Source organism: Pseudophryne corroboree, chromosome 5 (assembly GCF_028390025.1).
Source record: "Pseudophryne corroboree isolate aPseCor3 chromosome 5, aPseCor3.hap2, whole genome shotgun sequence".
In the NCBI taxonomy this organism is placed as follows: Eukaryota; Metazoa; Chordata; class Amphibia; order Anura; family Myobatrachidae; genus Pseudophryne; species Pseudophryne corroboree.
The window spans coordinates 326,516,533-326,529,885 of NC_086448.1; the positions used below are offsets into that span (position 1 = coordinate 326,516,533).

Consider the following 13,353-nt stretch of genomic DNA (forward strand, 5'->3'; position numbering starts at 1 on the left):
AACTGCTGATAAATCTATTTCTATCAAGATTAAATAAATTTCTTACAGCATATATATTTAACTCACATGTGTTCTATGTCGATGACTGATAAATACATTAAGAAAAGTGTTGTGTTTCTGAGAGTGGTCTTTAGCAAAGGCTCTTCCTACACATTGGGATAAATGTTCACTTTCAAGTGACCTTTACATGTAGTGTCTCATTCTCTCCCCGTAGAGTACAAGATCCTTAAACTGTGCTAATGGTGGGATAGGCAGCTTCATGCTGAGACCAGCATAGGCTGCAGCCAGGCAATTTACTTTTCTTAAGTGGCTCACACTGTCTAACAATTTGAGCCTGACTTTAGTATATCTGGTTACATCTTTTATCTATTAATAAGCACAACAATCTTACATCAGCAAGGGAGGAAATCACAAAAGGTCATATACTCTTAGAAAGTGACATGAATTGGCCTACCTCCATTATAATAACTCTCTAATGGTGCAACAACAATTTTGTGGCTAGTTCCACTTTATGTGGCACTTTAAGCAGCAGTATGGACATAAAAAGGCAGGTCAGACTTGTGCAGTAAAGGTAACATTGTACATTAGTGGATCAGATGCACTCAGGTACTGTGATTATCACAAATATTCAACTAGCACATTAAGTGACAGCAGTAATGTGACGGAAAAATGCCCCTCAAGGCTCTAGTAATGCAGTACAAGAGGCTAACCCTTAACTATACTGCAATGTGTGTTGTGGGCATGTATACCATGTAATATAAGAAGATTTACATTTTGCACTAATGTTACAGAGTTATAGAATACACATTTACAAACTAACATGTGAAACACAAACAGGTTAAACAACTGAGGTCAAGGATTAAGCAAAGCACAATGTATCCCAATTTATTGCTTGGCAGATCTTTTCTTTCATTTTTACAGGTATTATATAGAATTCTCTCCAACTCCTTTCACTTCTGTTTATTATTTCCTCTCTCTTAATTTGCTCTGATCACATTACCTTATAATAATAATAATAATAATAATAGTAATCTTAAACAAATAATAAATATTTTTGTTTGGAAAAAGTGTGTAAATGGAACTATTTGGCACATGACAACTAGGGTTCAGTATGAATTACCGGCGGTCTGGATGCCGGCCGTCAGTATACCGACAGCGGCATCCTGGCCACCAGTATGCCGGCAGCAGGGCGAACGATAAAAGCCACTTGCGGGCTCACTGCGCTCGCCATGCTGTGGGCATGGTGGATCGCTGCGCCCGCCACAGGTTATATTCTCCCTCTATGGGTGACACCCACTGAGGGAGAATAGCCTGTGGCACCGGTATTCCAGCGGTGGGATTTCACTGCTAGTTGGGATTCCGGTGTCAGCATTGTGACCGCTGGGATCCCGACTAGCGGTATTTTAACTGCTTCCCGACAACTATATTACATAGCATGGGGTTAGTTAAATTGTAATTGTTTAAGGGATTAATGTGGCTGATCATCGCTGGCGACCGGCAGGTCGGGGAAACGGGCCACCTGATGTGTGGGGGTCTTTATCTGAAAAATATTCAGAAAAATACCACTACCACCCGAAAACCACTAACTCTGCATTCAAATGCCTCCATCCATTATACAATTTACATTGTGTCACAATTACTGAACTGTGATATAATTACCTGGCAGCCATGTCATAATCTCCCTTTTCCACCAGATGTGTTATGTAAGCTAAGCCAATATCCTAACATATAATAAAAAAAAGTAAATAGAAAAAAAGCATTTGTCAATTGCAAAATATAAAATTAGCAGAGCTAAAAAGGTGGATTTTTTTTTTATAATAAATACATTTTCATTACTTCAATATTTTCAACAATGTGTCAGTCTGTCCGGGATAGCAACCAATCAGATTTGGTCTTTCATTGACTAGAATGCAATAAATGATAGTAAAAATCTGATTGGTTGCTATGTGCAACACCACCACTTTCCATATTTAGACATTTCCAAAAACTCAGGAATTAGCCGGGGCACGCTGAGTAAGCCCAGGTCCTGCTTACGATGTGTCCTCAGACATCTTTGCTGCAGTCAGGCCATACCCTCTTGGCACCGCTAGGTCACATGAGAATCTTATAGCATTGGGCTTCTTTTTTGCAGAAAATCTTAATGTGAGTAGGGCGCACGAGGAGACTGTGCTGATTAATTTGATATGAAACCTGTATATTGTGTGTGACGGAGTCTGGATACGGAGCAGGACAGAACTTGCATTGGAAAAAAGCTGCGGCTGCTACATTGTAACACTTAATGTACAGATTCAGAGACTCAGTCGCACACAATATACAAGTGTCATATCAAATTAATCAGTACAGTCTCCTCGTGTGTCTAAGTCACATTGCCTTGTGAGTAAGATAAATTTCCGGCAAAAAAAAAGATGCCCAATATCAGCAGAGCTGCACGAGACCTGGTGGCTCACTCATGCCAGGCATATTGCGCTGCATGGCTTATTAAGGTAAGATGTATAAGGACACATCTGTATGTCTGAAAGGATCAGACCTATTTTGACAGTCCTAGGTCTGCAACCATGCAATCAATAAGGGGTATAGCCTGGACTTGCGACCTAGGTCAGTGCCCTGGCTTATATCTGAATTGCGTGACCTGGGGCATTCAAGAAGGAGCCAAATGGCTGTTCAGGCTAGCTGGGGCTGTTACAGATGGCCTCATCAGTGGCAGTCGGCAGAGGATGGTATTAAGGTGTCCCCTAAAATGATTTCACACTGAAAACCAGGGCAGACATAGCTTATGTGTAAAAGGAGGGGTCTGTGGTGTAGTGTGAAAGGGGATCCGAATTACACCAGCTTTGAAAACTCGGTCAGGGCCCGGGCGTATGTCTGAAAGGGACATCAATCTACCCCTATGTATCTTGATAATAGTACAGTAGCTTGCAAAAAGCGTAACTCTACAACACTTACCAAAACGTCATGTCTCTTAATGTTCTTCTGACTAATTTCTGCAGCCATAAGAGCTTCCTATAATGCAGACACCATAATTAAAATGACACGATAATAAAGAAAATCATACTTATTAATAAAGAGAATCACACTTATTAATAATACCTCAGAGTTTACTTTCTGGCTATGTATAATTAGCTGTCTATAAAGAATCAATGTGGACTATATCAAATACAAAAGTTAACTGCAAGACTAAGGGCCTAATTCAGATTTGTACGAAAATCTGATGTTTTATGTACAAATCTGCTAGTTTGGGGTCTGCGCAGGCGCAAGACCAATTCTGCGCATGTTCCTAACGGGTCTTGCGATATCGCTCGCAGCACCCTGTAATTCGCAGCGCATTTGTCAGGCGGAGCAAAGGCAGCACCCAACATGTTCTTCTAAAACGGGGTGTGTCACCCCATTTTAAAGGTGTGACGAGTCCAGGGTTTGCATCGTCGGACGTAGACTTACTGGTCCCAGGTGTAAACATATGTAAAATTGGTTGCTTTGTTTTTTTTTAGACTTTTTCTATAGAATATACTGTTTAAAGTACCTCATATTTTTTTCTCCCCAGAAGCCAGTCAATGTGGTCATCTTGATCTCGTTCTTTGGCCAAAACAACATCTCTTGGACTTATTATATAAAAGAGAGATTCACCTTCAGCATACTCTGAAAAACAGTATTGCATACAATAAGAGAATATTTCTATATGTGAAATTAATCATTGGGAAATACAAATATGGCCATAATTAGAGTTTCCCTATTCAGATTTGTCTGCAGCTCTAATAGGTGGAATGCCACCAAATTTAGGGGGTAATTCAGACCTGATCGTAGCAGCAAATTTGTTAGCAGTCGGGCAAAACCATGTGCACTGCAGGTGTGGCAGATATAACATTTGTAGAGAAACTAAAAAAATACAAACGAAAGAGCGCTATTCACATCCAAAGTGGATTTTATTTTACAATTCAAAAAATCTCTAATATTCGTGCCGGCCGGCGATACATATACATACAATAAGAATAACAATGTAACTTCATAAAATTCTAAAAACAGATAAATCACTGATTATATTCAAATGAATTCTTTACACACGTATGTGTAGGGATGACCGTCCCACTTTTTTTGATTATATTTCCTTATTTCTCAGCTATCCAGAATTAGCATTGTATTTCCAATCAGCCGGATACTCTGTGGATAGCTTGTGTCCAACAATGAAACAATTACATTCAAATGCACTGCTCAGAAACTTCCCAGTCTCATACTAGAACCAGCTGAGACCTTTTAAAAAAAAGTGGGACGGTCATCCCTACACATGCGTGTGTAAAGAATTCATTTGAATATAATCAGTGATTTATCTGTTTTTAGAATTTTATGAAGTTACATTGTTATTCTTATTGTATGTATATGTATCGCCGGCCGGCACGAATATTAGAGATTTTTTGAATTGTAAAATAAAATCCACTTTGGATGTGAATAGCGCTCTTTCGTTTGTATTTTTTAGTTTCGATTTTAGGGACAAATAACCAATTGCCCCTGAAAGAGCAGCTTACACATCTGTGGAATCACAGCGCCAGGAATTGTTTTGGGTTATTTGTAGAGAAAGTTAGATTTGGGTGGGGTGTGTTCAAACTGAAATCTAAAGTGAAAAGAGAATAGAGGTAATGGTGGCGCTGGCAGGCCTGTGTGTGTGTGTGCACCCTGGGATTAGCTGCCACCTGGTAAGGAGGTAGCCGGCCTCTTCAAGAAACAAAACAATTATAAAAAATTACCAGGTGGGCGCTCAATACCAATTGATGGACACAACAATAAAAATAAAACAATTTATTACATAAATTAACAACATATAACACATAAAAATAAACAAGACCACGATGCAGTAATCATATAAAACTGAGGTTCCGGAAACCTCTAAATTGAACAATAGTAAAAACTAATTAAATGTACTCAGAAGGCAGTCGCAATACCTAAGTGTTAAAAGATAATTCTCTGATAGCTTTTAGCTGTATTTAATTACTTGCCCAGATGTAGGAAACACAAGAATACTTTGGCACAATCGTGCATATAGGTGTCCTCAGAATATATATTAAGTTCCGATTAGGAAAGAGTTCATCGCTTGCCAATTTTAATAGATGTATGAGCGGTGCAAGGATTGAGAGTTGTAAAATAGCTGTTACTCACAGACTGGACAGTTTTTCCTTTACTGTACCGCAATAGTATCGATGTATGTGGCCGCTTTCTATCACCCTGTGCACGGGTGAGACATCCGTCAGCGGCAGGACTCGTCAGCGGCGTAGTCCGTCTGTAGCGTCGGCGGAAAGCCGCTCTCTCCTCCGGCAAAATGTAAGTGCACCGGTACAGCGTTCTCCACCCCCAGTGCTGGTGGAATAGTGCTCACCAAAGTAGGACACAGGGCGTTCCCGGTACGGTCCAGGGGATAGAGTAAAGCAGTCACGCTGGAGATATAACAAATGCCGGCAATTGTTTGGATGAACTAATAGGAGGGCACACTCCAATTCTTGTGGGCAATGAGGTATTGGGGCTCCTTCTCTCTGTACCCTCCTATTAGTTCATCCAAACAATTGCCGGCATTTGTTATATCTCCAGCGTGACTGCTTTACTCTATCCCCTGGACCGTACCGGGAACGCCCTGTGTCCTACTTTGGTGAGCACTATTCCACCAGCACTGGGGGTGGAGAACGCTGTACCGGTGCACTTACATTTTGCCGGAGGAGAGAGCGGCTTTCCGCCGACGCTACAGACGGACTACGCCGCTGACGAGTCCTGCCGCTGACGGATGTCTCACCCGTGCACAGGGTGATAGAAAGCGGCCACATACATCGATACTATTGCGGTACAGTAAAGGAAAAACTGTCCAGTCTGTGAGTAACAGCTATTTTACAACTCTCAATCCTTGCACCGCTCATACATCTATTAAAATTGGCAAGCGATGAACTCTTTCCTAATCGGAACTTAATATATATTCTGAGGACACCTATATGCACGATTGTGCCAAAGTATTCTTGTGTTTCCTACATCTGGGCAAGTAATTAAATACAGCTAAAAGCTATCAGAGAATTATCTTTTAACACTAAGGTATTGCGACTGCCTTCTGAGTACATTTAATTAGTTTTTACTATTGTTCAATTTAGAGGTTTCCGGAACCTCAGTTTTATATGATTACTGCATCGTGGTCTTGTTTATTTTTATGTGTTATATGTTGTTAATTTATGTAATAAATTGTTTTATTTTTATTGTTGTGTCCATCAATTGGTATTGAGCGCCCACCTGGTAATTTTTTATAATTGAAATCTAAAGTGCAGTGTAAAAATAAAGCAGCCAGTATTTACCCTGCACAGAAACAATATAACCCCACCCAAATCTAACTCTCTCTGCACATATTATATCTGTCCCCCTGCAGTGCACATGGTTTTGCCCATCTGCTAACAAATTTGCTGATACGATCAGGTCTGAATTAGGCCCTTAGTAAGTATATTATTAAATTTATGAGGAGAAGGATTCTGTGATTTGTTACAAAATCCTCTAAGAGGGGAAAGTACGGTGCTGTACAAGATACAATGCCTGAAAAGGTACTGACCGAGGAAATACTGTAAAGGGGGGTACTCACGGGGAGATGTGTGCTGAGCGATCTATCACAGACCGCTCAGCACACATCTCTACCCCCGCTCAGCACTCAGCGCAATGTGTGCTGAGCGAGGAGGGGGACGCTCACTTCACCGAGCGGTGAAGTGAGCGATCTGACTAGATTGTGACTGCATGCACGCCAATCTAGAGTCAGCGACAGCTCTGCATGGGGCAGCACATCACTATCGCTATGGGGCATCTAGTCAGATTGCTTAGAATTTAAGCACACATCGCTACGTGTGTACCCCCTTTACGAGAAGTCTAAAATTTAATTTGAAACGTTTATTTATTTATTTTGTAAAAACTGGAAAAGATACTACTCTGACCTGAAATTTTAATTACAAAATTAAAAAAAGGAGTATACAATTTGCATTAAAGTTTCACTTTTTTTCCACAATCAGCAGAGAGCTATACAGGCACAATGCAAATTCCTATGGCACTTATTCATTTTACAAACAGGAAAATGAAAGTTTAAAATTCAGTTATACATTTATTTAAGATACTCATTTGTTGGTACATTTTCCTGCATGTCTACCTTGTACAGCACCATATTTTCCACTATCGGCAAATATTAGAATAATTTTTTTTTCCACTGAAGCCTTCCTCCCATTTCTTGAATAGCCTACTTACTAAATTTGGGACATTCTACTTCTCAGTCAGAATTGCACAGCTTTGAACAGGAAAACCTTATGGGCCAAATACGATTGCGGTCGAATTGCCGCAAATGTCGAAAAACGGAGCATTTTCGACACAAAAAAATGATTCGACAATGCAATACAGTACTTTTCGACAAAAAAACGGACGTTTCAGATTCGACTTTTTGCAATTCGACAGTTGTCAAATTCGACATGTCTGCAATGGTAAAAATGCGGCTTTTCGACAAAAGTATATTCAATTGAAGAATGTCGATTCGACAACAGTGCTTTTTGACAGTCATTTCGTCAATTTCAGTCAGCCTCATTTTGCTGGCAGGATCTAATAAAAATTTTTAAAAACATGTTTTTTGTGTGTGTTTTTTTGTTGCTAATAGCATATCTATTTATATTAGAAGGGATTATCTACTTGGTTTGTCTATTAGGAGCCACAAGTATTATTTAATATATTTTTTAAAAGAATATATATATTTTTTTTTACTGACTAAAATAATATGGAGAGATCAGAGCATGTTTTTCAGTAGGAAGCGGTGGGAATGGGTTAAAAACCCTGAAAAAAAATGCGTGGGGTCCCCCCTCCTAAGCATAACCAGCCTCGGGCTCTTCGAGATGGTCCTGGTTGTAAAAATACGGGAAAAAAATTGACAGGGGATCCCCCATATTTGAACAACCAGCACCGGGCTCTGCGTTCGGTCCTGGTACAAAAAATACGGAGGACAAAAGACGTAGGGGTCCCCCGTATTTTTCAAACCAGCTCCGGGCTCCACTAGCTGGAGAGATAATGCCACAGCCGGGGGACACTTTTATACCGGTCCCTGTGGTTGTGGCATTAAATCCCCAACTAGTCACCCCTGGCCGGAGTACCCTGGAGGAGTGGGGACCCCTTAAATCAAGGGTCCCCCCCCTCCAGCTACCCAAGGGCCCGGGGTGAAGCCCGAGGCTGTCCCCCCCATCCAAGGGCGGCGGATGGGAGGCTGATAGCCAAGTGACAAAATAAAGAATATTGTTTTTTGTAGCAGAACTACAAGACCCAGCAAGCCTCCCCCGCAAGCTGGTACTTGGAGAACCACAAGTACCAGCATTCAGGGGGAAACGGGTCCGCTGGTACCTGTAGTTCTACTGCAAAAAAAATACCCAAATAAAAACAGTACACACACACACCGTGATAGTAAAATTTTATTACATACATGCACACGGACACATACTTACCTATGTTGACACGCCGACTCGGTCCCCTTCACCAGTAGAATCCACAATGTACCTGTAAATAAAATTATACTCACAATAATCCAGTGTAGATCTGTCCTCTTCAGACCTTGTAATCCACGTACTTGGCAAAATAATAAAACGCAAAACCCGGACAACGCACTGAAAGGGGTCCCATGTTTACACATGGGACCCCTTTCCCCGATTGCTGAGACCCCCGTGACTCCTGTCACAGAGGGTCCCTTGAGCAAATTAGGATGCGCCACGTCATGGCACTCTCCTGATTGGCTGTGCGCGTCTGAGCTGTCAGGCAGCGCACTCGAGATACAATGTAGCGCATAGGTGCTCCACTGTATCCAATGGTGGGAACTTTGCGTCAGCGGTTGAGGTTACTCGCGGTCAACCGCTGACCGCAAAGTTCCCACCATTGAATATAATGGAGCGCCTATGAGCTATGCGCCGCCTGACAGCTCAGACGCGCACAGCCAATCAGGAGAGTGCCACGACGTGGCGCTCCCTGATTGGCTCAAGGGACCCTCTGTGACAGGAGTCACGGGGGGTCTCAGCAGTCGGGGAAAGGGGTACCATGTGTAAACATGGGACCCCTTTCAGTGCGTGGTCCGGGTTTTGTGTTTTATTATTTTGCCAAGTACGTGGATTACAAGCTCTGAAGAGGACAGATCTACACTGGATTTTTGTGAGTATAATTTTATTTACAGGTACACCGTGGATTCTACTGGTGAAGGGGACCGAGTCGGCGTGTCAACATAGGTAAGTATGTGTGTGTCGGTGTGCATGTATGTCTTACTATCACGGTGTGTGTACTGTTTTTATTTGGGTATTTTTTTGCAGTAGAACTACAGGTACCAGCGGACCCGTTTTCCCCGCATGCTGGTACTTGTGGTTCTCCAAGTACCAGCTTGCAGGGGAGGCTTGCTGGGACTTGTAGTTCTGCTACAAAAAACAATATTCTTTATAGTGTCCCCCGGCTGTGGCATTATCTCTCTGACTAGTGGAGCCCGGTGCTGGTGTGAAAAATACGGGGGACCCCTATGCCTTTTGTCCCCCGTATATTTTGCATCAGGACCGGACGCAGAGCCCGGTGCTGGTTGTTCAAATACGGGGGATCCCCTGTCAATTTTTTCCCCGTATTTTTACAACCAGGACCGGCTCGAAGAGCCCGAGGCTGGTTATGCTCAGGAGGGGGGACCCCACGCATTTTTTTTCTTGATTTTTTAAACACTTTTGTGCCGTCCATGAAGTCAAATTCGGGTCCCGGCGGGAGGGTGTGTGACTGTCGAATTGTGTCGAATTTAAAAACGGTCAAATTCCAGCCGGAATTCATCCGCAATTGCATATACACCATTATATTTATATTATTATGTCCATGCATATTGATCATCATTTGCCAAGAAATATGATAATGCAAGCCCTGAACTACAGTTTTTCCAAATTAAACAATATTGTTTCACAGGAAAAGACTGTGAGAGATCCCACAGTAATTGTTTTTGACCAAATCATGTCTGTGTGTAATCCCCTTTGAAGTGTGTAAGCACATACAGTAACATATTATCCATAAGGCCAGCTAGGCTGAAGCCTAGGGGTCTTACAGGGACTAGGCATCAATATTTTTTACTGAGGCACTGTTACCTGCACCCTAGGGCGCCAATGTTTAAAGGCACTTTGCAATCTGTGCAATAGCAGGGCACACTAGTAGTGAGCTGAGGCTTGTTTTGAGACAATTTGGGGGGGGGGGACAGTGGACCACTGGCACACTAGCGCTATATCAAAAGAGATAAGAAAAGGAAGAATGATTACGGAGTGAGAAAAGAGATCAGCAGACTTTATTTCAATTGGGTATCAGTGTCCTTGTGAATACTGAAAGTGCAAATGATGGCATAAGCTCTGCTTCACAAACGTCAGCTGTAGTGGGGTGGAAGACTGAAGTGCCAGAGGAGGCCCGAAATACCTGAAAGCCTAGGGGCCTGGCCTTGGGTTACTACGGCCCTGAGCACATACTGTGGACACTCAACACTTTCTGGGTCTTGACAATCTCCAGATGTCTCTATATTTAGCTATACACGCACAATAATGGAGAATACACTTTTATGGTAGTGAGATACAGTTTTTGGCTAGCATGGGTAGTAGAGTGATTAAGAAGAGTCACAGAGAATGTTACCATATCAGTGGAAGGAAAAGCAATGGAAAGAACAAAGATACCAAAGCCAAGCACCAGTGTATTACCAGCCCCCATGTAGTGGACATGCATACATGTTAATTAAATGCCTGGTGGAGGTTTTTTTTTTTTAAACAAACATTGCAGTTTGTTTGGACCCCAGGTGACAAAACCAGCAAGGTGTATTATCTGGGTTGAATAAAATGAGGCTTAGGGGTATATTCAATTGAAGTCGGATCCATTCCGACATTCATTTGTCGGAATGGATCCGACCTGGGCTATTCAATGTCATCTCAATTCGACTTTTAAAAAAGTTGAATTGAGATGCGGGAGTTGAGACGGGGGAAGCGCTGGCAGACGAGGGAGAGCAGCTCTCCCCCGTCCCCGTCCCCCGTCTCTGCCTCTCCCCGTCCCCGCATCAGAGCCGCCGCTCACGGTAGCGTCCACCCGGCTCCAGCAAGCGAGGTCTCGCTTGCTGGAGCCGGGTGGACGCTGCTGTGAGTGGCGGCTGTGAAATCCTTCGGCACTGTCCTCCCCGATCTGCCCGCGGCTCTCCCGGTCACTGCTTCCGCATCTCACTTCGAGACTTTTTTTTTTAAAGTTGAATTGAGGTGATCGAAAAGGGGGCCGCATTTTTGACACAAGCACGTGGATCGGCAGCTATTCCGCTGATTCATATGCTTTTCGACAAGTCAAATTCCTCGACTTGTCGAATAATTTTGGGATAGATTGAACAGGTCGTAACCCCTTCCGACCTAAAAAAGTCAAAAAGTGCCATCTTTTCGACAGACGGCAGCTTTCGACTTCAATTGAATATACCCCTTAATGAGCTACTTAATTTTACTATGATACACTGCACATTATAGAAACTGCACAAAAATATTTATTTCAGATTAAATAAACAGCACTTTGGTAAATTATGTCCCCGCTATGCTGGTGTACTTTGTAATAGAATAGAACGGCCTCCACACCTACCAGCTCTCCTGTGATGCAGGCTGGATGATGCCTGCACCTAAGAGTGCATACTGTAGCACATAAACCAATGCATAGTACACAATGCTATCTCCTGAACAAACAGGTTCCCAGGAAAACACTGGAGAGAGCACAAGGCTGTATACAGGAACAAATGAGAGGCCTACTTTTTTAATGTTAACATCCAGTAAATCCCAATTTTCATCTCTTACCCAAGCGATAATCCCGACACTCATTTTCTTGAAAGCCCCTGACTGTTATGGCATCTGAGGAAACCTCTTCACATGAATCTGCATGCGGCTGAATAATATCAAGGCGCGGCCTCGCACAAAACACTTTATTCTGGAACAATAAAAAAATGCACGTAGAACTGACATTAAATTCCATTTTAACTTATTATTTACATTTTGAATAAAGTATGCTGTATGAACATATACAGAGAAATGTATACTGTATACATAACATTTAAGTTAAAATCATCAGCATAAAGCCCCAGATAAATTCCCCCCCAAAATATTAGTGGTAGCCCAACAAGAAAGCAAAATGTTTTAACACTCAAGGTCTGATTTCTGCTTGAGTGCTCAGCGTTATATTTCTCTTACGTCCTAGAGGATGCTGGGGACTCCGTAAGGACCATGGGGAATAGACGGGCTCCGCAGGAGACATGGGCACTGTAAAGAAACTTTAGAATGGGTGTGCACTGGCTCCTCCCTCTATGCCCCTCCTCCAGACCACAGTTTGATACTATGCCCAGAGGAGACTGGGTGCACTACAGGGAGGTCTCCTGAGTTTCTCTGAAAGTAAGAATTTTGTTAGGTTTTTTATTTTCATGGAGCCCTGCTGGCAACAGGCTCCCTGCATCGTGGGACTGAGGAGAGAGAAGCAGACCTACTTAAATGCTAGGCTCTGCTTCTTAGGCTACTGGACACCATTAGTTCCAGAGGGAGTAGGAACGCAGGTCTCCCCTCGCCGTTTGTCCCGGAGCCGCGCCGCCGTCCTCCTCACAGAGCCGGAAGATAGAAGCCGGGTGAGTATAAGAAGATAGAAGACTTCAGAGGCGGCAGAAGACTTCAGATCTTCGCTGAGGTAACGCTGCGCGCCATTACTCCCACACACAACACACAAGGCAGGCACTGATGCGTGCAGGGCGCAGGGGGGGCGCCCTGGGCAGCAATTTTAAACCTCTAGGACTGGCCAGACATTATATATAGGCTCTGAGGGCTGTATATAGAAAACCCCCGCCAGTTTTTAAAGAAATCGAGCGGGACCGAAGCCCGCCGCTGAGGGGGCGGAGCTTGATCCCTCAGCACTCACCAGCGCCATTTTCTCCACAGCACACCGCTGAGAAGCTGGCTCCCCGGACTCTCCCCTGCTGAACACGGTGACACAGGGTTTTAAAGAAGGGGGGGGGGGGGGGGCACATAGTTTGGCGCAGTTGATATATCATAAGAAGCGCTCTATATATCTGGGATTTTTTTTCCAGGGTCATTGGTGCTGGGTGTGTGCTGGCATACTCTCTCTCTGTCTCTCCAAAGGGCCTTGTTGGGGAACTGTCTCCAGATTAGAGATTTCCCTGAGTGTGTGGGGTGTCGGTACGCGGGTGTCGGCATGTCTGAAGCGGAAGGCTCTTCTAGGGAGGAGGTGGAGCAAATGAGTGTGGTGTCTCCGTCGGCAACGACGACACCTGACTGGTTGGATATGTGGAATGTTTTAAATGCAAATGTGAATTTATTACATAAA

The 13,353-nt window shown here is 43.2% G+C and overlaps 1 protein-coding gene across 2 annotated transcripts in view; it reads right to left on the minus strand.

Annotated features, from left to right (window-relative positions):
* The window catches only part of VPS41 (VPS41 subunit of HOPS complex), a 661,741-nt gene that overhangs the window by 314,639 nt on the left and 333,749 nt on the right, over positions 1-13,353 (minus strand). For both annotated transcript variants that reach the window (XM_063922529.1, XM_063922530.1), the window contains exons 12-15: positions 11,826-11,955; positions 3,518-3,633; positions 2,944-3,000; positions 1,660-1,721 (exon numbers count right to left, since the gene is read on the minus strand). In XM_063922529.1, the coding sequence (XP_063778599.1) occupies positions 1,660-1,721; positions 2,944-3,000; positions 3,518-3,633; positions 11,826-11,955 (365 nt within the window). The remainder of the gene's footprint in view (positions 1-1,659; positions 1,722-2,943; positions 3,001-3,517; positions 3,634-11,825; positions 11,956-13,353) is intronic.